The following is a 24,648-nucleotide window of genomic DNA, read 5'->3' on the forward strand; positions in this document are numbered from 1 at the left end:
AAGAGCAAAGCCCATAGTCTCCACCATGACACTACTTCAAGATGGACTAATGATGGTAACATTGGTTTTATTTATCTGGTACTTGTAGGGAAGAAACCAAGAGACTCAGAAAAGGGGGGACTGGGGAAAAAGGGGAAAATGCTTTAAGGTTAAAAAAAAAAAGTAGTTTGAAGGCTAGTAAGTTATAGAAATTATATCAACTCAATTGTTCCAAAACATAGATTGAGTTGTTTTTCTTCTTAATTTGCTTTTCTTACCCAGGAGTACCAAAGAAATTCTGTTTGGCATTGGGGGAGGGGGTCACTCACCTTTTGTCAGGGGATGGGAACAAGGAGGAAGCTGCATTCAGTATTTGATCTGATTAGATGGGGCTGTTGGACTGATTTTTTATAAGTGTAACTATAACGGCTAGTTAGTTTTAAAGCTTGAGAGCCAGTATAATAAGACCCTGAGGACCATAAACTGCCTGGGTCCAAAGCTGGCTCACTATGTGAGTCTTGGTGAGTTACAGAACCTCTCTAGACCTCGGTTTCTCCAACTGTAAAATGGGGCTACAAAGGATCCCTATTTCATAGGATCGTTTGGAAGATTACCTGGGATCATTATAAATTGTACCTGTATATGCGCATACACACATATACACACGTAAACGTGTGCTGTGAACACATCCAAAACTATCCTGCTAATGGAAGCACTTTCTCTTTTAGAGCACACATCTTCTCTCTCCCTCTCCCCATCTCCAAAGACATTTGGCTCCCAAAAGGGAAGCCACATTTTTTTTTTCTTTCATTGTTATTATGTTAAATTAAACCACTGACTATAGGGAGGAGTTACTTGAAAGGCTTTGGGCTTTAGAGCATCTAAGTCCGGCCACCTCAGGTCATGTCTGGGGGCTCTCTAAGGCCCTTCCTTCCAGACCCTGGGCAGTGGGACCAGCAACCCTCTTGGGGTGGTGGGCAGGATGGGGAGTTCACGGTCACAGCAATTGACTCAAGTCAAATTATTAGATGCCAAATACCTTATGGGAATGCAAAGTGAGCCTGTCTTTACCTCTACCAGCCACCGACTACCCACTGAGTTTGAGCCAGTTTGTCTCCCTTCCCTTCTCCGGCCTACTTAATCTCACACTGATCCAGCAAAGTCCAAGACAGTCCTGTAGGGGGAACCAGAGACCTTTCCTTTCAGAGCCCAAAAGGCCATTTCAAAATCAGCAGTAGAGTCCTGGAGGAGAAGCTAGGGCTGGAGCCAGTCCCAGGGCCCCGTTTGTGGTTTGTCTGTCTGTCCATCTGTCTGTCTGTTTGTTTGCCTACAGAGACTTTAAATAATTAAATCTGGATAGGGTGGTGGGGAGTTTCCCTTCGATGGTGTATTAGTGATTTCTCTACAACTGTACATTGGTCCTTTCACTGGAAATCGCTTCAGTAAACATTTATTAAGCTTCCACCGTTTACAAGAGTGTCCCAGACATACAAAAAGTAAAAATTCATGGTACGTTCTATCACAAGCCACATTCTAGAGCAGCGCAGTCCAGCAAAACTTCTGCGATGGTGGAAATGTTCTATATTTGTGCTGTCCAACACCACAGCCACTAACCACACAGTGCTAATGAGTGCTTGAAATGTGGCTGGTGTGACTGAGAAGCTGAGCTTTTATTTCATTTAATTTTGATTAATTTACATTTAAATAGCCCAGTGTTGCTAGTGGCTACCTTATTGGACAGCACAGTCTTGCTACTAAAAATACAGTCTCCAGACCAGAAGATGAGCATCACCTGGGAACTTGGAGAAATGCATAATCTCTGATCCCACCCACACGTCCTGAATCAGAAGCTGCATTCTATCAAGATCTCCTGGTGCTTCCCTGCACAAAGATGAGGAATTAACTCAACATTCATAGTCAGAATGTTGTATAGATGTATATACATGGTTCTCAACCTTATTGCATTTTAGCTGGAACCTGAGAGCACTAAAAAATGCTGAGCCCAGGTCCTCTACCCCAATCCAGAGACTCTGATTTAATTGGTTGGAGGTTTGGTCTGAACATCATGAGTTTTAAGTTTTAATTCTCTCTGGAGAATTCTCGTGAACGGCCAAATTTATAACCATCCCAGAATAGCCTCGGACAGTGGTTCTCCAAATTGGGTGAACATCAGGACCACCAGAAAGCCATGTAAAACATAGATTATCAGATTAAACTCTGGGAGTTTCTGATTCATTGGGTCTAGGCTGGGTTCTAAGAACTTGCACTTCTAACACATTTTCAGGTGATGCTTGATGCTGCCAGACTGGGAAGTACGCCTTGAAAAATGACTGGTCTAGTAATTTTAAAAGCATGGGCTCCAGAATCAGGTTGAACTGGGCTGAGTCCTGGATCCACATTTCCTACATGGAAAAGTTACCTAACGCTCCAAACCTTAGCTCCCTAAATTGTAAAACTGGACCAAGAGTATTTACTCCTTGGGCTACTGTGAATATTAAATCAGATAATGCCTATGAGATGCTGAGCCCTGTGCCTGCTTTTAGTAAACATTCAATAATTTTTCATTATTATCCTTACTGTAAGAAAACATATTCATTCTTTTAACAAGGACTAATTATGTGCCAGAAACTGTTCTAGGCACCAGGACAGAGCACAAAAAAAAGATAGTCAATGTCCCTACACAAGACCATCGTGAAACTTGCATTCTAACTCATAATATAACACAGATTATATATATAAAAGAGTAAAAGAAACAAAAGTCAGGGAATCCATTCCAATTGGAAGAATGTGAAGGCTTCACATGGAAGGTGGAGTAAGAGCTGTGCCTTAATGGGGGGCGGGGGATGCCAACCAGCGGGCAGAAACTGACTCTTGGCTCAGCACAAGGTGACACTCAGCAGGGCAGATCCAACTTGCAGCCTAGTGGGCCTGGGGCAGGAATTTTAGGGGGGAACGTGGAGGTTGGGAGTCGAGGCTGCATGCCTGGGGTTCCCCACAAGGGCTACCTCCCCTGTCTGCCCAAATCACATCCTGTTTTGATGTTTTTGGTTTTGTTTTGTTTTTTTAAATTTCAATGTATGGAAAATCCCTGATGTCCGGAAACAGAAACCAGTCAAACGCCTTCACCACTGAGTATTCTTATCAAATGCAGAGGCTGGTCAACAGAGGCTGGATATTAACCTCACCTCACCTGCAGTGGGACTCCTCAAGCAAAGGAGTGGCCCTGGGGCCAGACACCCTGTGATGGAGAGGGCAACAGAAGGCTCCTGAGATTGCAGCTGAGCCCTGAGAGAATGACCATTCGCAGAGGAAGGCCGTGTTGTGACTCCACACGCTGCCTTCCCTGGGAAGACGGTGACATACGTCACAACTCGTCACCTCGGATGGCATTCAAAAATTCCAGTTTCTCGCCACTTTTTAGATTAAGAAAAGCAAGAAAGGGATCCCTGGGTGGTGCAGCGGTTTGGCGCCTGCCTTTGGCCCAGGGCGCGATCCTGGAGACCCGGGATCGAATCCCACATCGGGCTCCCGGTGCATGGAGCCTGCTTCTCCCTCTGTCTGTGTCTCTGCCTCTCTCTCTTTCTCTCTGTGTGACTATCATAAATAAATAAAAATTAAAAAAAAAGAAAAAAAAAGAAAAGCAAGAAAGAGTGAATTCTAACGAAAGGATGCTTTTAAGCAGGGGCCATTGCAGACCTGACATGTTCCCTTCCGGTGCTGCAGCCACACAGGAAGGGGCACCCAGACTCAATGCTTAGGAATGGTGAAGGGCAGGCGTGTCTGCCTAGTAGCTCACCTGGTCCCAGAAAAAGATGAAGAAAAGGAAAAAAATCACTACATGGAAGTGAGGAGAGGGAGAAGGTCTCAGGCTCTAAGTGAGATCTCCCTAAGTGTCTCTTCCCCATGACACACTGGAAAAGTATGACAAGGCAAGGGCGCAGAGGGCCCAGAACACCTGCCAGAGCTTTTGGATTCTAGAAGACTGTGCAGAGCCACGAGCTCTATGATTTGGGGCAAGTTACTTAACTCCTCTGGGCCTGTTTCCTTTTTGGTGAAATGGGAATATTAATACCCCTTTGGGTAGGCAAACAATGGCCCCCCAAAACAGTCCTGGCAATGCTCAGGACCTGGGAATACGGTAATGGCAAAAGGCAATCAAAGTAGTAGACAAATCAAGGTTGCTGACCTGCTGGCCTTCATATGGGGAGATTAACTTGGATGATCCAAGTGAGACCCCAATGTAATCACAAGGGTCTTTAGAAGTAGAAGAGGGAGACAGGAGGCAGAGTCCAAGATTAACTTGGATGATCCAAGTGAGACCCCAATGTAATCACAAGGGTCTTTAGAAGTAGAAGAGGGAGACAGGAGGCAGAGTCCAAGAAAGGTAATGACAGACAGCAACAACAGGGAGACATAATTCGAGGACCCATCCCACGGCCAGAGGGAGAGGCCTGGGGCTGAGAAATGTAGGTGGCTTTGGAAGCTGAGAGAGGCAAGGCAACAGACCCTTCTTCCGAGCTTCCAGAAGGGAGCACGACCCTGAAGACACTTGCACCTTAGCCCAGAGAGACCTATGTTCATTTCTAACCTACACAACCGTAAGAGGTGAACCTGTGTTGCATCAAGGCACTGCATTTGGGGCACTCGTTTGTTACTGCAGCAAGAGGAAGCACACACATCCCTCCTGCAGGGTTGGGGCTGATGCCCAGCACGGGAAAGGTCTTTCTTATCTCGCATGGCAGTATCATTGATGGGCACCTGCCATCTTCCACACAGGGTAGGCTGAGTTCCTCTCCCCCAAGAAGCACACACTGCTCCCTGCTCCAGCCGTCTCACCCACTACAGCAAGCCTGGGCCAGGCCAGCGTCTTCCAGAAGCCTCCTCACGTTCCTCCGCCCACATAAGCTCTTTCTCCTGTGAACTCCCAAGGCCCTGACAGCCTGTACCTGGCAATTTGGGACTTAATTATACAGCGGGCAGTGTTATCTGCTGTTGCTGCATGCGCGTTTATTTTGGTTCCAAATCTAGATTGAAACCTCAGTCTCAAACAGGAACTACGTTTTGTCCTTTTGTTGTTGTTTTTAAGGACCTGTACTTTTTTTTTAACAGTCCTGTTTTTATCACCTTTTGACACAAAAAAGGAACTGCCTGGCATATATTTATAAGCAGATATCCTCAATCATTTTAATTGCCCTGTGGCTGGCCATTTTTCTATTTTTTAGGAGCGTTTCTATTTTGTAGCACTGTTTGCCGAAGGCACTGAAGTCTAACATGGGCTAGAGGAGCAGGTAGGTTTACAGTTTATAGTTTTTCCACCCTGGGTTCAAGGCCTGGGGCTCCTTACCATCCCATGATTTCATTAGTCAGAGAAGAGGGACAAGGTTGGAAATCATAGCAAGACTAGGAAAGAGGGTGGCCAGACACACTCCCTTTGTCTCAGTGCTGAGCACACAGTAAGTGCTCAATAAAAGCTGGTGAGATGACTGGCCAGGAAGCACATCATTATTTTTTTCTCTACTCTCTTCTTTTAACCACACAAAATGACCCTTGATGAAACCATATAAATAAATACACAAAGGAGGCACTGCCCGTTGACCTACCTTGGGGATACAGTTCCCCAAAGAAGGAGACAGACAGAAGAGTTCTCCCCAGAGAATGTTATTCTAGTCTCAAAATAAAATACATCTCTCATTTCAAGGTACATTTATTTTAGTTAGGTAGGATAAGGATTTTGTGAGAGAAACAAAAATGAATAAGCTGGTGTGTGGGAACAGGAATTAAAATAAGCAGCAACTTGCCGCCTGCCAACGTGGATGTCCTCACATCCCACTGCCTTATTTTTGGTTCCATTCTGGTTTGTTTTCTTCCTTGGCGCTTTAAAATATGATAGGTAGGTTAGAAAGAGAAGCCCAGGATAATCACGAAGCTCGTCTTATGTACGTGGTGCTTTACTTCCTCTTCCTCCCTGAATCCCCTCAACAACCTGAGGAGGTGAATAAACAACCTGGCTCAAAATGACCCACTGGCCAAGTCAAGACGTGAATTGAGGTGGTAACCCAGAACTTGGCTCTGACCCACTCTGCTCTACTGACAGCATGTGTGGAAGTCCCTAGTCTCTCCCTCCCTCCAGGTAGAGCAGATCTGACCCCCAAGGTACTACGAGACCTTGGGACTCAGGAGACACCACACAAGCTCTGCATATTTCCCAGGTCCTAATGGCAACTCTAGATACTGGAGGTGGACAAGGAGTGGGAAGGAGAGAAGGAGGCATGAGGATGTGTGTTCTGAAGTAAGATTGTATTAACTGTTGTTTCTCTCTCTCTTTTTTTTTTTTTTTTTTTTTTTTTAGTGTGAAGAGGTGGGGGGTGGAGAAAATCTTAAGCAGACTGCATGCCCAAAGGGGAGCCCAACACAGGGCTTGATCCTATGACCCTGAGATCCCTGCCTGCCTGAAGTGAAGCTTTCTGAGTAAGGAGAGATGGAGAATGGCCAGCAGAAATGGGCAAAACCAGCTCAGTCACCCTAACCCCGTCCTCAAAATCCCCAATCTTTTAAGGGTAAGGACAGAGGCAGAAGAACAGCATGTATATGGGCATAAAGTTAAATCGGAGGTACATCACCCCTCCAACACTCCCAGGCTATGCGACCTAAGACAGGAATTAACGTATCTGAGTCTGTTTTGCAAAATGGGGAGAGGCCATTCCCAGCTCACAGGTTTGCTCTGAGCATTAAGTGAGTTCAGGTGTGTTGGGGGCCTATCAGAGTGCCCAGCACACAGCAGAACCAGAATTAGCTGTTAGTAACTAGTAACACGCTGTCCAAAGCACTAAGGTAATGCATACAGTAAAGTAAATGAGTACTATCCCCTATACAACCATACTCAATGATAAGGAGTCAAGCCCAGTGTATGCTATGCCCTGGGAAATGTACAGGTGGGGGTCACGGTGCTCATCCTGTGTTGCACCTGCATGGATCCAGTTCCAGCACAGCCCCCTGGGTGGCAGGCCTCAGCGGGCATGGGGGGGGGGGGCGGGGGGCGGGCAGGAAACAGAACAGACTGAAGTTTCCTCATCTTTACCAAACTTCTGCCGGGAAGGGTAGCACCTTTTCATTTTCCAGGAGGAAGGGAGCTCCTCCTGAAATGCCTCCACTGAATGGGATTATTCTTTCTACTTTATAAGCCCTACCTCACGAAAGTGTTCATTTTATCTCTGGCAGCTCATCGGCACGGTAATTGTTTCATGAGGTGATAACCCATGTGTTAAATCAGACGTGGGAGCCTCCCTGAAATATTATTATACTGAATTCTCCTCCATAACAGGCAGACCAGTTGCAGATCTCGCCCAAGAGGTTTAGTTACCAAAGAGCCAACTGTATTTCAGGGACAGTGCCTTCTGCTATAAGAGAAGAAAGATTATTTGTTGTGGTTATTTTTATTATTATTTCATAGCCCAAAAGTTTGTTGGTCTGTTTCCAGTTTCAAAATATTTCTGCTTCCTAACATACTACATAATTTGCTTATTTATTAGGCTCATTTCTTCCTATTCCTTCCCCACTGCAATGTCACAGGATAGGACACTGTCTATTGTATTAACTGTTGTTTCTCTCTCTCTCTCTCTCTTTTTTTTTAGTGTGAAGAAGTGGGGAGGGGGAGAAAATCTTAAGCAGGCTCCATGTCCAACGGGTAGCCCAACACAGGGCTTGATCCTATGACCCTGAGATCATGACTGAGCCAAAATCAAAAGTAAAATGCCCAAACAACTGAGCCACCCAGGCACCCCATTATTCACTGTTGTTCCTTAACCATCTGGAAAAGTGCCTGGCACATAGTAGGTGCTTAATAAACAAATCAAAGCAAATTTTAGAGCTGCTTCTTCTTCTTCTTCTTCATCATCATCTTCTTCTTCTTTTTGAAGAGCAACCACAGTTGATACAAAAGTGTATCTCATTTCTCTTCCTTTCTCTTTTTCTTCTTTTTGTACTCATTCTGGTGGATTTTCACTAGATGAGAACACAACTCCAAAAATCAGGATTAAATCAGTCACAAAAAGACGCCAATTTTTAGCATCCAAGTTCTGCTGACACTCCTTTTAGCCTCACAAGGAGGCTCAGCTCCACATCCTTAACCTGGTCTCTTTCCTTGCCTATCTGTATTTCTGGAGTTTTGCAGGGTGCATGCATGCATGCACCCATCAACGGGCATCCAGCACAGGATGCTCTAGGACGAGACCTAGACGAGCATTCGGGGTTAGCAGCCCGAATGTTACTTTGACTCAGGACTGTTGGTGATTTGACTTCATTAACCCTCCATTCCTTCCCACAACCTAGATCCCAAATTTCCCATTAACAATGCAAGAGTCTTAGAGACATTTTGAGCTGAAAGTATGTGAGAAATCAAATAATCTAACCTAACATTTATTTTACAGATGAAAAACAACAGGCTGAGTGAAGCAATGTGAGCTCCCCAAGTCACAAACCCAGTTAACAGCCAAGCTGAGGTAGCTGGGACCTTCAACACCAGAGCACGTTCAGGTCACAGCTAGGACACTTCTCAGATTGGTGAGTGGCTCTGACAGTCCCGTCTTACTGGCTGGGAAACCCAATCTAAGCAAACATGTCTTGGATCAAGGATAAAAACTTTTCCATTGAGCAAGTGAACACAATTCTAATGAGAAAACTAGTAGAAAATAGAATCTTTATGGGATACACACACACACACACACATAGATACACACAGATATGTGCATATATGATTACTGCATGCATCATATAAAAAGGGGGCTTCTTTTTTAAATAGTTGATATTAGGCATGTAATAAATTCACAAAGCTAGCAAGGACATCAAAAACATATTGCTAGTGGAAGCATATCTTGGCACAACATTTTTGAAAAATGAGCCATCGATATCTGTATAAACTAAAATATACACATTGTTTGATCCAGCAATTCCTCTTCTAGGAACCTGGAACCATCTAGAGAAATAGAACTATATAGATATGTGGATGAGGGTGTTTACTAAACCACTGTTTACAGCACAAAAAGAAAATAATCAAATGTCCATCCTTAGGGTTATGGCCCCATGAACCATAATACAACCATTTATAGAATTTTGTGTAGCTAATAAAATGAATTATTACAGAGCTGAAGGGATACTCATTATTTATTAGTTAGTAAGAAAACCAAACTGCAGTGCAATGTGATGGACACACTCATTTGCACGAAGACCACCACCTTTACAATACTTGTATGTGCATCCATGTTTGGGGCAATGGGACATGAAGGAAAGATGGAAGTTTCTTAACACGGGGCATCCCAGGGAGAATGCAGTGATGGGTGCAGGGGGAAGACATGATTGCTGTTTTCTTCATACATCTTTAAATGTTTATGCTGACTACAACAATATATATTATTTTGAAAAATGTTAAGACAAAAAATTTCTAAAAATAAAGATGGAAGGAACCCAGAAATAGTCCTCTGAGCCCCGTTTCAGCCTCCCTTTTCCCCTGTAGACCCACAGTAGCAGGAACATTCTGAGAGAATTATTCAGTGCAACCAAAAGAAGCTCAAAGCTGTCTGTCTATGCCTCTGGCTGCCATGACCATCCTCTGAGCTAGTTACTTCTCTCACCAAAGTGTCCTGGTTCCTGATGCAGGAAGTGGCCTGCCAGGGACAGACAGGAAGTGACATGTTGGGCAGATACAGAAAGTGAGATGTGAACACAGCAGCAGAGAAAGCTCCTCCTTTAACGCAGGAAGGAGGTCCCATCTCCTTCAAGAAGACGGTGGCTCGAGATGTTTGACCCCTCCCTGCCCCACAGACGAACCCATAGCCATAAACAAGCCAGGCAGGACCCACTCTTCATAAAACTAAGAAGCAGACAGAAGCTACATTTGGCAGGCAGAGATCTAAGGCACCTGAAGCAGCTCCTCAGAAAGTTGGCCTCATCCCCATGGGTTTCTTTGTCCAGTCTTCCCAGCAGGTTGAATGAAAATGAGAGAACCATGAAGGCAGAGGTCCTGGCTGTGACAGTGTGACTAGTAGGCTTCAACAATAATAAAATCACCTTACCTGAAGCCCCAACTGGGCACATCCTGCCAGGACAGGACTCCAAAGAGAACTGTCATCACTAACTCCCCAAATGCCAAGAGTTGTGCCCATAAATCCATAAAACTCCGCTTCTGTCGGGACAGTTCAGGCCTCTGACCCCCACAGCTCAGAAACCAGTAGGAAGAAAGGAAGAGATGAACTCACCAAGCCAACTTCTGTTTAAGTACACAGACACAAACACGGGGGGCACCGTGAAGAAATCCACCACGGAGTTCACTTCCAGCCAGAACCACAGCTTATCGTTGGCTGCAATAAACTGAGGAAAGAGAAAACGAGAAAAACATGAGAAGCGTGATGCCGGCATTCTAACTATACTCTTCCACCAAAGGCTATGTTTTGTTTTTTTTCCACAGGGGCCTAGAGGGAGATGGTATGTCCTTCTCAGGTCTATACCAATCACAGGCTGTTTCTGCCTTAGAATTTGGTTATACAGCCTTTTCTAGAGAGTGACCGAAGACTGTGTTAACCTTCGAGAAACATCAGGCCAGCTATTTTCCTGTGGTTTTCAATTGCACCATGGGGACAGTCTGAGTGGTCTCACCTTCATTAGAATCTAACAGAAATATAACTGGAAGTACAGCATATGTGTTCGCATCCACTCATGCACACACAATCTCTGAATACACATTCTGTTCGGCTCCCTTATAGACAGGCTCTACTATAAATCCTCCAAGCCCCAAATTCTACCAAGCTACTGTGCCTCAATTCAATCCTCACAACCACTCTCTCAGGATTCAACTAAGTGACCCCCGATAAACATAAATTTTAAGAGAAGGGTTTTTTTTTTCTCTATTTAAGACAATAGCGCATTAGTATTTAGAGAGATGAGAAACAGTTGGCCATAACGATTATTTCAATCCCTGTGTCTCCTCCTTGGGAAAAGATTTTAACAAACACTTCTGAAAATGCTAAGTTAAGGAAAGAGCTGAAAATCGGAATGTGGGTCTCTTGTCTGCCCTGGAAGCACTGGGCTTCACCTGTGCAAGAGCAGATGCTGCTGGGGCTCGGCCTGTGGGCACAAGAAGCCCCATCATGATACCGCGTAGTGGGGATGAGACTTACCCGCAGGCCAAAGTAGAGAAGGAAGAACACGTTGAAAGCCATGTCGATCTGTAATGTGAAATCTTTGTAGAAATTCTGGCAGGATTCTATTGGGCTATTAGACAGGAAGAAGAAAAAAGCAAGAGGTAAATGAAAAGCATCATCAAGGCTTTCCGCATACTGTGTAGTAGTGGTACTCGGGGTAGAGGACAAAATGAATATTCGTTGACTGAAACATTTGGTCTTTCTACCCTCTGTGATAATCGAGCAAGCATCGCCAAGGGGTCTTTCCATTCAACCATTCAGTCTTTTGTTCTTTTATTCATTTTTGTACTTATATGTTTATATATACATTATTCTTATCATTCAACAGTTGAGCTAAGAATCTAAAAAAGGATCATGCAGACACCTTGGAGGAAGGACAAGCAGGAGAGACCATCAAATTCCTTAATTTCATATTAACCCTTAAAGAACTGACTTCTTTCTTTCAGAGGACACATACCAAAGCTAAAACAATCCCTCATACCCTCTAGCATGTTGGAAAAAGAGCCCGTTTTCAGTTAAACCCATGGTTGCATTTTAGACCTCTGTAAAGCCATTGGTTGATTAGGAATAAAAGACCCAGGAGCATCTCAGGAAAGCTGTGGAGGAGAGGATCCTGGTTGATGTTCCGGCTAGACTATGTATGGACTTTATGTACAGCACTCTGATCTGGAGAAAGAAGCGTTGCCCAACTGGTAAAGTTCAAGACCATTAAACCAAAATGTTGAAGCAGTACTCTAAGGGTTAATTTTTTTTTTTTTTTTTGGCATGCAAGTTTACTGGTTTTGTGTGTGTCAAGCAGCCAATGCGAACCCCCAGCAGACTCTACTTTGTTCAAGAGTAGACAGTTCAAAAGGGTACTACTATACAAACTGGTACATGGCTTCCATGTGCTTTCCCGCGTCAAACTGATCAGAGGATCAGTGTGTGAAAAGTCCCAAGTTTGGGGCTGGGTGGGAAGCAGGAAAGCCTCATAAGCATCTCAAAGCTGTGAATGGAAATTCATAGTATACTGTTATCAGTAAGCAAATGGTAACTCTCAGGCCAGAAACATAAAGAAGGTGAGGTGAGGGAAAGGATGGGGAGTTTGAGGAGAAGCAAAATACTTCCCCTGGATGGAAAGCAACGTGGACCTCTGGACCAGGAGACGGCTAGCTTGAGAAGTACAGGATGGAGGATTTCCGAGTACCTCACTTTGGAAATCGCTGTACGCAATACCAGTTAGTATAGTTGTACTTGGGCAAGGACAATGCTTGGTTATTCAACAGGCAGGAATCTGTGCAGTTTGGGAATGCAGGGCCCACATAGAGGCATGATGGGGCAGTCTATGGGACTCTCCAATCATATGACATGCACTGGATTTATCCATTCTTGATCTCTATTACAAGCCAAACATGCCCTTTGTCATCTCCCAAATCACAAATAGGTGGGAAAACCTCCAGACAAGCATTGGGGGTGGGGGTGGGGGTTAATCTGTATTTGCATTTACCAACTAGGCAGACTGAAGAAAAAGCAAACACTGAAAAAACATTTCTTTTATAAAGGAAATGACAACTTATTGGTTTTCACTAAGGTGGGCAAGTGGGAGGGAAGATGGCATGGAATTTGCTTAGTTCAGTGCTGAAAGGAGGCAGGAGCAGAAAAAGCTAAGCCACTGATCTTTACCTCCTCCCCTACACGGGTATTAACTTAAATGAAAAAAAGGAAAATCCAGGCCTAGAGTTAATAAGTGACACTTCAGCAATCCCCAAGCCAGGATGGTGTTTTGTTTCATGTTAAAAACAAGACCCACAAGGTCTGCAGGCGTCAGGGCTCTTAGCTGCTCTAGTCACAGTGAAAAGAAGTACATGAACTAGGTTGACATAAATCCACTATAGATTGCAAGGGTTGAAGAGACAATGCATCTCTAGGCTATGTAAGCCACTGGTACGATATGCTACTGAAGAATGAATGGTGTGTGTATATGCGTGTGTAAGAGAGTGAGGATGGGAAGCTCTGCTGGTAAATACTGCACTCATGGTTTTACTTGTATGAGTAGTGACTTAGATGTACATTTAAATTCATATTCATCAAGACTGACAGCCATAATCAAAGGGACAGAGAGAAAGTTTTGGCTCCCAAGTCTATCACGGAAAACCCACTATCACTTCACCAAGGTCAAACAATAACCTTACTATGGCCCACACAACAGGTATTGGTTATATATTTGGGGGTCCCCTGAATTTCCTAGCTCCCATTAATTCCATGGCCTTTGTGGTTTATTTGGTAGTAACATTAAAATGTAGCTAATAGGTAAAACATTCGCTAGGTGTCCAAGAGAATGGGATAATTGGGGGGCAAGGTGTCAGCTCAATGCCACTGAGGATGTTTTGGTTCCACATAAACAGAAGCAGATGTTCAAAAGAGCATAAGGAATCAGGCTGTAGCAACTTCTTCCCATTGATCCTTTCCCTCCTTGTCATTTCTGCTGTTCCCTCCTATATTCCCCATACCCGATGGCAGCAATGAGAGGGCTCTCTGCTAAAGGGCCTGTGTTGAGAAATACACCTCAACAGCACTCCTGATTTAGACACAATGCTAAAACCTATCAAACCTTTCCTTTAGTACTTCTTTCAAAAATTTTGAGCTGATTTTAATCACTGTTTCATAGTATCCCTGAATCCTAAACTTTGGACTGAAAAAAGAAAAGGAGTACATTATGCTGCTGGTGCTAGCAGCTTTTCTTCTGGCAGAAGTTCACCAATGTTATGAGCATGCTCTGCTAGGATGGAAGAGTTGAAGAGAAGCAGGAAACCCTGAAATAATAAAGGGCCAGCCTCTGGCCCTACTTGGGACCCAGGTAGGACCTGAGTGATCAAGGAAGTCTGTTTTTTTGTCCCTTTTAGCTCTTTGCTGCTTGCCATAAGGGCCTAAGGAGAAAGGTCCTGCCTAGTTTTCTCAAGTGGCAGGAACTGTTTATCAGGATGCCCTCTGAGATAAATCCTCTGAGTGCCTGCAGTCCACAAACTCACACAATCAGAGACCACAGAGCAGAGATTCTAAAGCCCCATCATTTCATTCCCCAAATGGAAACAACCCATGGAGAAGTTCATTGATCTTATAAAAAGAAAATATATAATTCAACAATAAAAGGGTTGGCCATATCAGCCAGGATTTATTTTCCTCCCAAAGAGATTTTTATCTTAATGATTAATGCTCATTGTAGAACAGAAAATGAAATACAAAGCCCTCTTCCTTCTCATGTAAAATTAGAGACTTTCTTGTCTAGATACACAGAACTTTCAAGAGCTAGAAATCACTTTTTTTTTTAATACAAAAGAAAGTGACTCCGAATTACACAGTTAAATTTTGATTGTCATTCTGGTGAGGCATGCCCACATCAGAATGGCCTTTATGTGGATATATGTTGCCAGTAGAGAGAAAAAAAAAAGAGAGAGAGAGAGAGAGATGGAGTTTTGAGAACTGAAATAGGGATACTAGTTCTGGTCCTGAAAGAAGTAAATGGACTTTCCCTAAATTGTTCCTGGTTAACTAGTGACCTAGCAATTAGGGGACACAAGATAGTTGGTAAGCTGAGGGACTCTTCATTCTTAGACTCCCACAGTCCATGGGTCAAAGGTGAGATTAAAACCTTAGGCAAATTTAGTGTTTTCACTAGGACTCTAGGATTGAGACACTTCCAAAAGAACCTCAATAAAAAGTTGCTTGTGGTTTAAATGTCCAGTGTAGGAGAGAGGTCTTATTTCCTCTTGATCATCCAATAGGCATATCGTCAGTATTTAGATGTCTATAGAAGAAAAGAAGATTTACCCAGAATGGCAAATATATCTTTCTTCATTCAATTAACATTGTAATATGCAGTGAAAACCCTTGAGCAGGAAGATCCAATAGTCCTTCCCGAAACTGACTTAAGACCTTGTCTTTCCAAAGCACAGGGCAAGCAATGGCTGGCCACGTTTTCTTTCAAGGGGCAGGGACTAGGGACCAAAACAATCTCACTTCCAGTAGTTGTTCCTCTGGAAATCTGTATCATCTCCAAGAGGATGGCAATCACCCTCTGTTCTCAGCCTCTAAATTCCCCTGGTGTTTTCCAAAGTCTGTTTTCCTAACTCCCTGAATCTGGCTGCCCAACCTTATGAAGATATTTCTCCAGGACAGCGGTTCTCAAACTTTAGCTTGTACCTAGAAGGCTTACTAAAACATTGGCGGGCCCCTCTCAGAGTTTCTGACTTAGTAGGGCTGGGCTGGGGCCCTGGGAATCTGCATTTCTAACAGTTTCCCCGGATACTACTGCCTGTCTGGGGACCACAGTTTGAGAACCACTGTTCCAGAAGAACTTTCTTGCAATGACACACTAATTACGGGTTTTGCTGCTCGGGAAGATTCCCATTCAAACCTGAATAGAGATGATGAAACATTTGAACCCATCCCCAGATAACCAGCTGCATACCACTTAACTAATTGCTGAGATCAAGAGGGTGAACAGATATTTTCACTTTCAGGTGGGAACAAGGGTGGGGGGGAATTAAGACGATACAGAGAAGTAATTACAACACCACAATGCGAGCTTCACCGACATTCTAATTAACAGAGTGCCTTAGGAGCACATTTTTAGTTTAAGATTAAAAGCAAAAATGAAGTATAGATGGGGAGAGGTTATGGAGACCATCGTTTATGAAAGATAACAAAATGTTAAGCGGTTTTGGGACGTGAACAACAGCAGCAAATATCTGAGATGATTTAATAAATAACCACATGAGAGGGAAGGGACTAACTGAGGAACAAAATAGCACTTTGTGAAATAATTTCCAACACTTAAATTTTCCTTGCTCTTGCGTCTAGTCCCTTTTTAAATTGCATGGAGCCTTCTCAATTCCCACCAGGATTATGGACCACCAGAGTGCAGGCCCACAGCACCATAGACATGAATCAATACAATGAATTTAATGATTCCACACTCTTCTCTTAGTCTCACCTCTGCAATGTTGCCAGATTAATTTAATTAAAAGATGTCATTCATCTACCATCATGGCTCCCTCCTGCCTCATATATCAGCTCTAACCCCAGCTGTGAAGAATCTCTGAAACCCAACCTCACTACATGCCCCATTTTATTTTCCACCATATGCTCCAGGCCAAGCCCTTTGCTACCATGAGCTGGTACCTTCCTTATGTCATGAATGTGACCCACGTATTCCTAATTCTGAATCATTGCTTTTGCTGTGGCTTCTTCAAATGCTCTTCTCTCTTTGTGTTCAAACCTTTGGCAGCCTTCAAAGCTGAAAGAAAGGCTCAGCTCAGTAAGTTACTTGTACCCTCACTGACCTCTCCCATCTCTGAATTCCTATAGCATTAGGAGTGATGAATTCTAAACTGTCTTATAATGTTGATTCTTATCTAATCCAACATAATAATACCTGGCAATTGTATGGAGCTTGCACATACTGTCATATTTGGTCCTTACAACTTGGCAAAATAGATAGTTTGCTATAATCACCATTTTGCAGACTTCTGAGAAGTAGAGGCTCAGAAACTTAGGCAAGATCATGTAGCTAAGTGGAAGGGTTAGGACAGGGTTATTAGGACAGACCCAATATCCTTTTTGCCATACCACCTTACTTCTCCAGAAGAATTGCAACATCCTTGGAGAGGTAAGAGAAACATGATGTAGCATCTACTATCCACAGACCCTGGCATGGAGTTTTTTTGAAACAATGATGGTTGACTGATTTATAGACGAGGTAAAACTGCCTGAGAAAAATTGAATGTGTTTGTCAAATGGTCTGGAAAAATTGAGAGGAAGCATACCTATCCAACTTGTATCTAACCCTGCTCTGTAAAGACGGTCATACAGGATGTTACTAATACCCAGAAGTGCTTCCAGGGCACCTGGGGGGCTAGTGGCCTCATGAAGACTGACCCATCTGCTGAGGGTAAGTTCTTCTGCTTATGGAGAAATAACTCCTAGCTATCCATCTGCTTAAAGATGGATGACCCTCAAGATGCCCTGTTTTCTCTTACCCTCTCTTATTCTAGAAGAACAAGAATGTATGAGGTTTAGATACTTTAAACACTTTCAGTTATGGACTAAACAGTAAGTTTTTCATCCCATTCCATTCGATTGAAATAAAGAAAAATGATAACATCATATAGTCATGGATACTATGGAACTTATCTGCAACCAAGAGGGAGGAAATCTAAATGATTTGAGATTTTTCTAATAATGTCTGGATATATTGGGTAAGCAAAGTGCCTACAAAACAGAAATAAAAGTACCTAGCTGGTCAGAATATTATGAGAGCAAACTATTTTTAAAAGGAGGTAATTCTTTGCAATATACTCCAAGTTATCGATATTATTATTCAGATAATTTTAGGTTTCAGAAAAATACCTTCTAAGTTAATAGTAATAGTGGATTTAGTGCAAATGACACAATAGTAATTAACCACTGAGAAAGTAATAACCTTTATTTAGAACATTGTCTTCTAACCTAGACAGCACCCTAGGTCTCGAATAGATCCAAGGATAGAAAGCTTTCTATCCTTTAGCTTTCATTGGTGCCTCCATTGTACCTTGGCAGAGTTATCCACTTAAGAGCTTAACTTTCTGATGTTGGTACTTCTAGTATTTATACTCAGTGGAGCATACATATATTCAATAACTTGTGTAGGTTTTATTACTTTTATCAAACAAAAAGCAGCCTCTTCTTTTGCTCATCATTTTGACATTATCCCAGAACACCTGAGTAGCTATCTTCTAAGATGTTATTTTTGTTGATGGGGGAGTTTGTGTTCAGTCGTCAATCAATACTAAGGACAATGACCTCAAAAGGCACCTTTTCTAAATCTTAAAACACTTGTTTTGGACCTTGCAATGGTTCTAATGTGAACAGAAAACATTTTTGTTACTTGATCCCAAGGCAGTTGGTTAAATGGCTTTGTTGGGAAATCTTCAGTTATGGGTTTGTATCAACAGGTCTATTAATCTTTCTGACAGCATCAGGCTTCCAATTACGCCTCCACTCAATTGACAAGATGTGGTCCAATAGCCACAAACATATGCCTCATTAGGGTTGTGTTGCAATGAATGGGAACAAATGAAAAGGTGGCATATAAATCCTTACTATTCTGGGATCCCATGTGCTCTGTCTTCTTGAGCTCTGACTGTTATGGAGAATCCTGGAACAATGAGAGCTGTAGACTTCAGAGCAGTTGTATGGCTCAGGATATCTACCTGAATAATTGGTCCTAATAACTAAACATTCTTCAAGGAGACAAACAAAATTACATAGATCGCTGATGAAGAGAACAAAATATGTCAGTTGCTTACACCCTGGATTTCTCAGTGAAACACACTGATAATCTGTTTTCATAAAACTCGATGGTGAAATCTCTATCACTATCTGATGGAATTCCTCTAAATTTTCTCACAAGATTTCAAGATGCTATCTAAGCTTAAGGTCCCCTTCTCATTTTCATTCTATATCTTTTTATCCACTTAGGCACCCAAATAAGTAAAATAAGAGCAAAATGTGGGTATTACAGGATATTACTAACCCCCAGAAGTGCTTCTGGGGTCTCTGAGGGGTACTGGCATCATGGAACCTGACCCCATCCACTGAGGAGGTAAGCTCCTCTGCTTGTGTTATCCATTTGCTTAAAGATGGATGGCCCTCAAGATGCCCCAATTTTCTCTGTTGAAGTTGAGAAGTTGACCATAAGCATGGATAGCAGTTAGGTAGTTTTGGAATTCAATGGAAGAATTAAAATCCCAGCTCTAGGGCAGCCTGGGTGGCTCAGCGGTTTAGCACCACCTTTAGCCCGGGGTGTGATCCTGGAGACCCAGGATCGAGTCCCATGTCAGGCTCCCTGCATGGAATGGAGCCTACTTCTCCCTCTGCCTGTGTCTGTGCCTCTCTCTCTCTGTGTCTCTCATAAATAAATAAATAAAATCTTAAAAAAAAATCCGGCTCTATCATTATTAACTGTATATTCTTAGGCAAATAATTTGACCACCACGCCTTGATTTTCTCATTTGTAAACTGGAGATAAGGATACAACCCTCAAAGGCTGTTGCAAGAATGAAATCAGATATTGAGTAAAGACTAAGTGCTGAACAGGTGATAGTTATTTTTAAAACTCAGTTAATAACAATAGTGATAAATAAGAACTATTTATAGAAAAATGCCAAAAAAGGCAATTATCCAAAGGAACAAAAACTGATAGAATCAATTATTTCACACTTAATTTTCCATTTGTACCTGCTTTATTGCCTCCTTATTGAGTGTTGTAACACAGTTCAAATGTCCAATAAGTTGTGCAGTGAGCTAACATCTGCTGTCATTCTATATATTACAGTATTACATTTGGGTAATACTAAAGAGGAAACACCAGGGAAATTATATTTCCATGAAGGCAGCCACATAGTCTCATAAATACTAAATAATTAACCAAGATTTCCTGACAGAGAAAGCCATGAGTCACTTTAATGAGTGGTCACAGGAGGTTGTGTATTCTTTTCCTGGGTCTTTAGCAGAAGAGAGAGTTTCATTTGCCTGGTTGGCTTACCATGAATTTGGAGTAGAGGCAGGGGATGAACTGGTCATATGTCTTCTAAATATCTCTTCCAATTCTACGTCTGTAAGATCATGTATTTCTTCACTGTTGGACTCTTGGAATGATGTCCAAGACAACCTGCCCACTAATGTTTGTTTTTTCCAATTTGTCTACAGACTACAATTATTTCAATCACAGTTGTTACCAGACTAGAATTAGTGTTCATATTTGCCAGCAACTTTTATGTAATAAATCAGAGTTAAGCTACTACATAAAACAGAGTCTTGCCAAATGAGTGCTGCTTTGGTTCTCACTGAACTGTCTGAGAACCCATGACTGATTGCTCCTTACTCTTATTTCTCTACCTCCACTGACTCCAGCCTTCTCTTCTTTAGTAAATTTATTTATCTAGTAGAGGGATGTGATGAGTAGAGAATTCAAATATACACACACACATACAAATACTACAGAGCAGACTAAGAATTTTTCAAGGGCAGGATCAATGAGCATGTACAGTTGTAGAGTGGTACATGTGGGTGGTACATGTGCACACACATGTGCACATACCCACAGCCTACCAGCACAAGTGTATGCTCTCTACTCCAACCTCACCCTGGGGCCATCCACAAAATAGGATCACTTGGGTAAGGTGATTAGAAATAGGGAGAAGATGGAGGTTTCAGGTCTGAATGAAGAGCAGGGAACCAGACACAATGCCTGGTATGGGGAGTGGGGGGCTGCAGGAGCTCTGAGCCCTGGAGCCAAACTACTCTCTGCCTACAAAAAAGGAGACCTGAAGAAGCAAGAAAAGCAGATTCATCCTAACACCACTGGATATCAAATGTTGTCACACATGTGCCAAGAGGCCCATAGACAATCATCTCTTGCCAGTAATAACCACTAGTCAGCTCTTAGGCACTGGGGGGCAATTGCCTGCTGTCACCATTTCTTAAGGAGAGAGCAACCATGAGGAAGCAGCCTAGGGGCACAGTTTCAAGGTACTTTGGGCTCAAGGCTTCCTAAGTAAATTATGAAGGTCTCATAATTGCATAGAGAATGGTAGGGGCTCCTAAGGTAGAGCAGGTGGGTTGGGATTCCCACAGTATAACAGTCTTTCACATCACTATGGGGCCTCTTTAAACTGTTATTGGGTGCAGGCTTCAAAACTCCCATGTTTGAGCCTTCTTCTCCTGATGTCTGTCTTGGATTCTTCTGGGTATTCCCTGGTCATCCTACTAGTCTCCTACTTAGCTTATGCCCTATGCTCCCACCCCGTCCAGCTCCGTGGCTTTACTGTAATCCTGACACACCTAAATAGCCTGACCTTGGCAATGCCTCCTTGCTATGGGTCTACCTACAAGGATTTAGAGTGGGAAAGCCAAAACTACTTAACCTATACAGCCAAACCCAGCCTGCTCTGGGACCCAGACTGACAGCCTAATCAGATGGGGGTAATGAAGATGCAGGAGACAGATCCCTTTCCTATTCCCTTCATGGAACTCCAATTTCCTGACAGCAGGCTAAGGCACGTAGATCTGCTAAAGTTTCAATCCTGCAATCTGCCAGCCACATCTGACTAAGCAGAATGGCACACATCTCCTCGGTGGTCTCATCTGAAGAGCTTCAATGACAAAGAGCACCAATGCTAGAGGCCTGCCTGGTACTGATCTGGGGAAGCTCAAAAGCATTAGGGGAAAAAATTACATAAAGAAACAATGGTTCTGTTTATCTGCTTTGTTTCACTTTGCAGAATAGAAAACACTGTCACATAACATATATATACTCACCACCAGGACACTGGCATTTGTTAAAGGCGCCCCACGAATTTATATGTGATGCTAAAGGATAATTATGATAGTTTTGTTTCTGACATCCTGAGGTTGGGTTTTTTTTGTTGAGAATTTTTTTCTAAGAAGATACTGAGAAAGACCCGGTACAAGTTCTTCTGATATCTGGCATAGAAAACAATTATACCTTTATGTTACACAAGAAAATAAAATAGCTGTGTCTTAGCTCTGTCTTTGGCTGACAGCTGAGGCGTGGAAGTTTTGTAAGTATTCCTATTTAGGAGTTTTGTTGGGAGCCCAGCAGCCTCACAGCCAAAAAGGAGAGCCTGAGATGTTGCTGATTAGAAGCCATGAGTCTGCTGAGTCCAAAGCAGGAGTCATGCCTTAGGAATGCCATAAAGTGACCTGAGCAGTGGGGACCAACATCACCACGGAAAATCAGATGTGACAAATTACCTTTAGAGACAAATTGTCATCATTAACACGGAAAATCGTAATGGCTTGTTAAACCCTATGATTATACAATCATAACTTCAAGTGTATATTCTTCTAATTTCCTCTTTAACTACTTCATGAAAATAACTTCTTACCTCCAGGAACATTTCCTTCATTTTTTTCTTTCCCATTTGCTTCTGGTTAGCACTGGAAATCACTTATCAAAACTGTCCTGCTCATAGCTCAGAAATAATAGCACTTTCCACCATATTAATGGTGTCCACCTGACTTCTGGATTCACAGTCAGAAAGTAACAAATTGTACACTCATCAGGGTAAAGTTTCTTTTTCCCTGCTTCCTTCTGCAGTTCCCCTTCTTAATTCTGTTGCCATATCTTTGATTTTCTCTAGAGTTGTTTCCCCCCTTACTGTAAAAATAAAAGCTCTCTGAGGGAACCAGGATGTCCCTAGGCAGCTGATTTCTTAGGATTCTCTTTCGTCTCCATAAATGAATCCATCTATTCCACCCCCCACCCGATGTCGGGTTTCAGAAATCCTTTCATTTTATCTGGAAGCACTGTGTTTTTCTCAGAACAAGGGGTGGGTCCCTTTACTAAAGAATCCCAAAGAAGAGAATTAGTTGTTTCCTTCACCAAACCCCCAGATGAAGGAAAGCTCTGGTAAAGTGAGAGCATGTCATCGTGCTGGTCAGGATCACCTGCTCTGCATAGGTCTACACTATAATTCCATCTAAGCTCCTGTCAAAAAGGAAAATGGTTCCATTCAAAGGGGCTTTGTACTGGTTACCAAAAGAACAGGTTATTAAATTCTAAGTGAAGTCTATCTCTATAGGGTGAATAGGATATGTTTAGCAGACTAGGAAGAAAAACATTGTGGAAAGAACTTTAATCTACTAAATCCCTTGGATATGAGAAAATCAGGATTCATGAAGAAAAATGAAACACAAGATATGAAGCTTTCAATTTTGTGTCATTATGACTGCTTAGTGCAGAGTTTTAATCTAAGAGGCTCTAGCAAGCTGGTTCCACCAAGAATTCTCTAGGAACTCTCATTCCTGCCATAGGATTATCAGAGTTTGGGAACGCCCATCTGTCATTATTCTCAAATGACAGCCAAGGTATGTATAAAATGTAAAGCATCTATTTATGGGAAATAGTAAAATATCCAGTTCAAAAAAAGATCTTAACAATTATTTTTTATTAAAGTTTATTCTGAGGATAAAACAGAGCAAAAAAAAAGAGAAAAAAAAGAAAAAAGAAAACCAGTCCTAAAAGGAATCATTAGACACCGCTAAGGCAAAAATATATCTTAATGAGAGAAAATGATCACAATTACTAATCAGTAATACTGAATGCAATGCCAACATGTTCCAATGAATATGGTATTCCTTTATAGTACTACCGCTTTACATCTTTTAAAGTTGAATTAGTGGCACTCCTGTTTGCACAATGAATAAACACAAAGGCCACCGATTGTATTTCTCAGGACATTTAGCCTAAGAGGTTTTTGGCTTTTCTTTTAAGGATATACATTTAGATTTTTATTAATCTCATTAAATCTAAGCAAAACCAAATGAGGGAACAGTGTTCAGAAAAATGTGATAAGGTACCATAATTCGTCATTTGGAGCACATCCATGCAGAGTTGGGAATTTGTAGGGCTGATCATCAGCTTAGTGGTTACTTGGAAAACCGACCCTTGCTTCTAAATTCCATGGTAGCCTTTGCTCAGCATACATCTAAAAACAGGATATTTATTTTTCTGTTTCCCATTGTTTTAGTCTTGAGTCTTCAAGGGACAGAGTGGCCTTCGTGGTATCACAGCAAACTGAGGACCCATGAAGATGTCCAAAGAAAACACTAAATCCCAGCGCTTTAGTGTATTGGAATGCTCACCGCATCAATTCCACACATGCGCCCAGTGCTCACTACATTCAGGTCCGGGCCTTGGTGGGGAAGCTTGCAGCATGCATGGGCAGTGCAGGAAAAGGATTTGGTTAACCTGGAGGCGACAACCGAAAGGGCAAGGTTGCATCATGCAATGAAAACCACAGCTTGGCCTTAGCTGCCATGCAGAAAAGACCTACATCAAAGAGTCTGCAGTGCGGCTCCTGGGTAAGAGTCGATATGAGAGAGGTGAGTTACTTTAGCAATGAAAGACACGGGCAGAAAAATGTTCAAACCACTCTAAACAGAACACTGTACAGAGCACTGGCATTACACGCGAGAAGAGGCAGCGTAGGGGACAGGAAGGGGAGAGACAGAGGAGGAAAGGTGAGGACAGAACTGGTCATCACGCTGATGAGATGGTTTCCCTGGCCATCCTTTCGAATGCATGTCTTGTTATAATGTATGTTGCTTCAACAAACAACCTCATTAGAGTCTTTAACATCAACCATAATTTTTAAGATGTTCTGAAAATTCTGAAAATTCAGGAGAAGCAAGGCATCAGTTACATAAAAATACACACCATGATTTCCTGTGGTTACAGTTTGTTATACAAGCAGAGCTCAGCTGGTCAGATAAATAAGAGACAGTTAAGTGCCAACATCCTTAACACTTTGGTTACAGAACTCGTGGTGACTCTCGAGGTGTAACAAGGCAGCGGAGCAACCCAACCAGGTCATGAAAGCTCGGGGCAGCGCAAACTAGGTAACTCTATGCCACTACAGCCCCAGGAAGGCAC

General features: G+C 42.6%; 1 protein-coding gene across 1 annotated transcript in view; it reads right to left on the reverse strand.

Moving 5' to 3' along the window:
• The window catches only part of KCNMA1 (potassium calcium-activated channel subfamily M alpha 1), a 711,483-nt gene that overhangs the window by 280,100 nt on the left and 406,735 nt on the right, over positions 1-24,648 (reverse strand). The window contains 2 exon segments of the mRNA NM_001003300.2: positions 10,230-10,341; positions 11,148-11,241. Coding sequence (NP_001003300.2) covers positions 10,230-10,341; positions 11,148-11,241 — 206 coding nt within the window.

The sequence above is a fragment of the Canis lupus genome, chromosome 4 (assembly GCF_011100685.1).
Source record: "Canis lupus familiaris isolate Mischka breed German Shepherd chromosome 4, alternate assembly UU_Cfam_GSD_1.0, whole genome shotgun sequence".
Classification (NCBI taxonomy): Eukaryota; Metazoa; Chordata; class Mammalia; order Carnivora; family Canidae; genus Canis; species Canis lupus.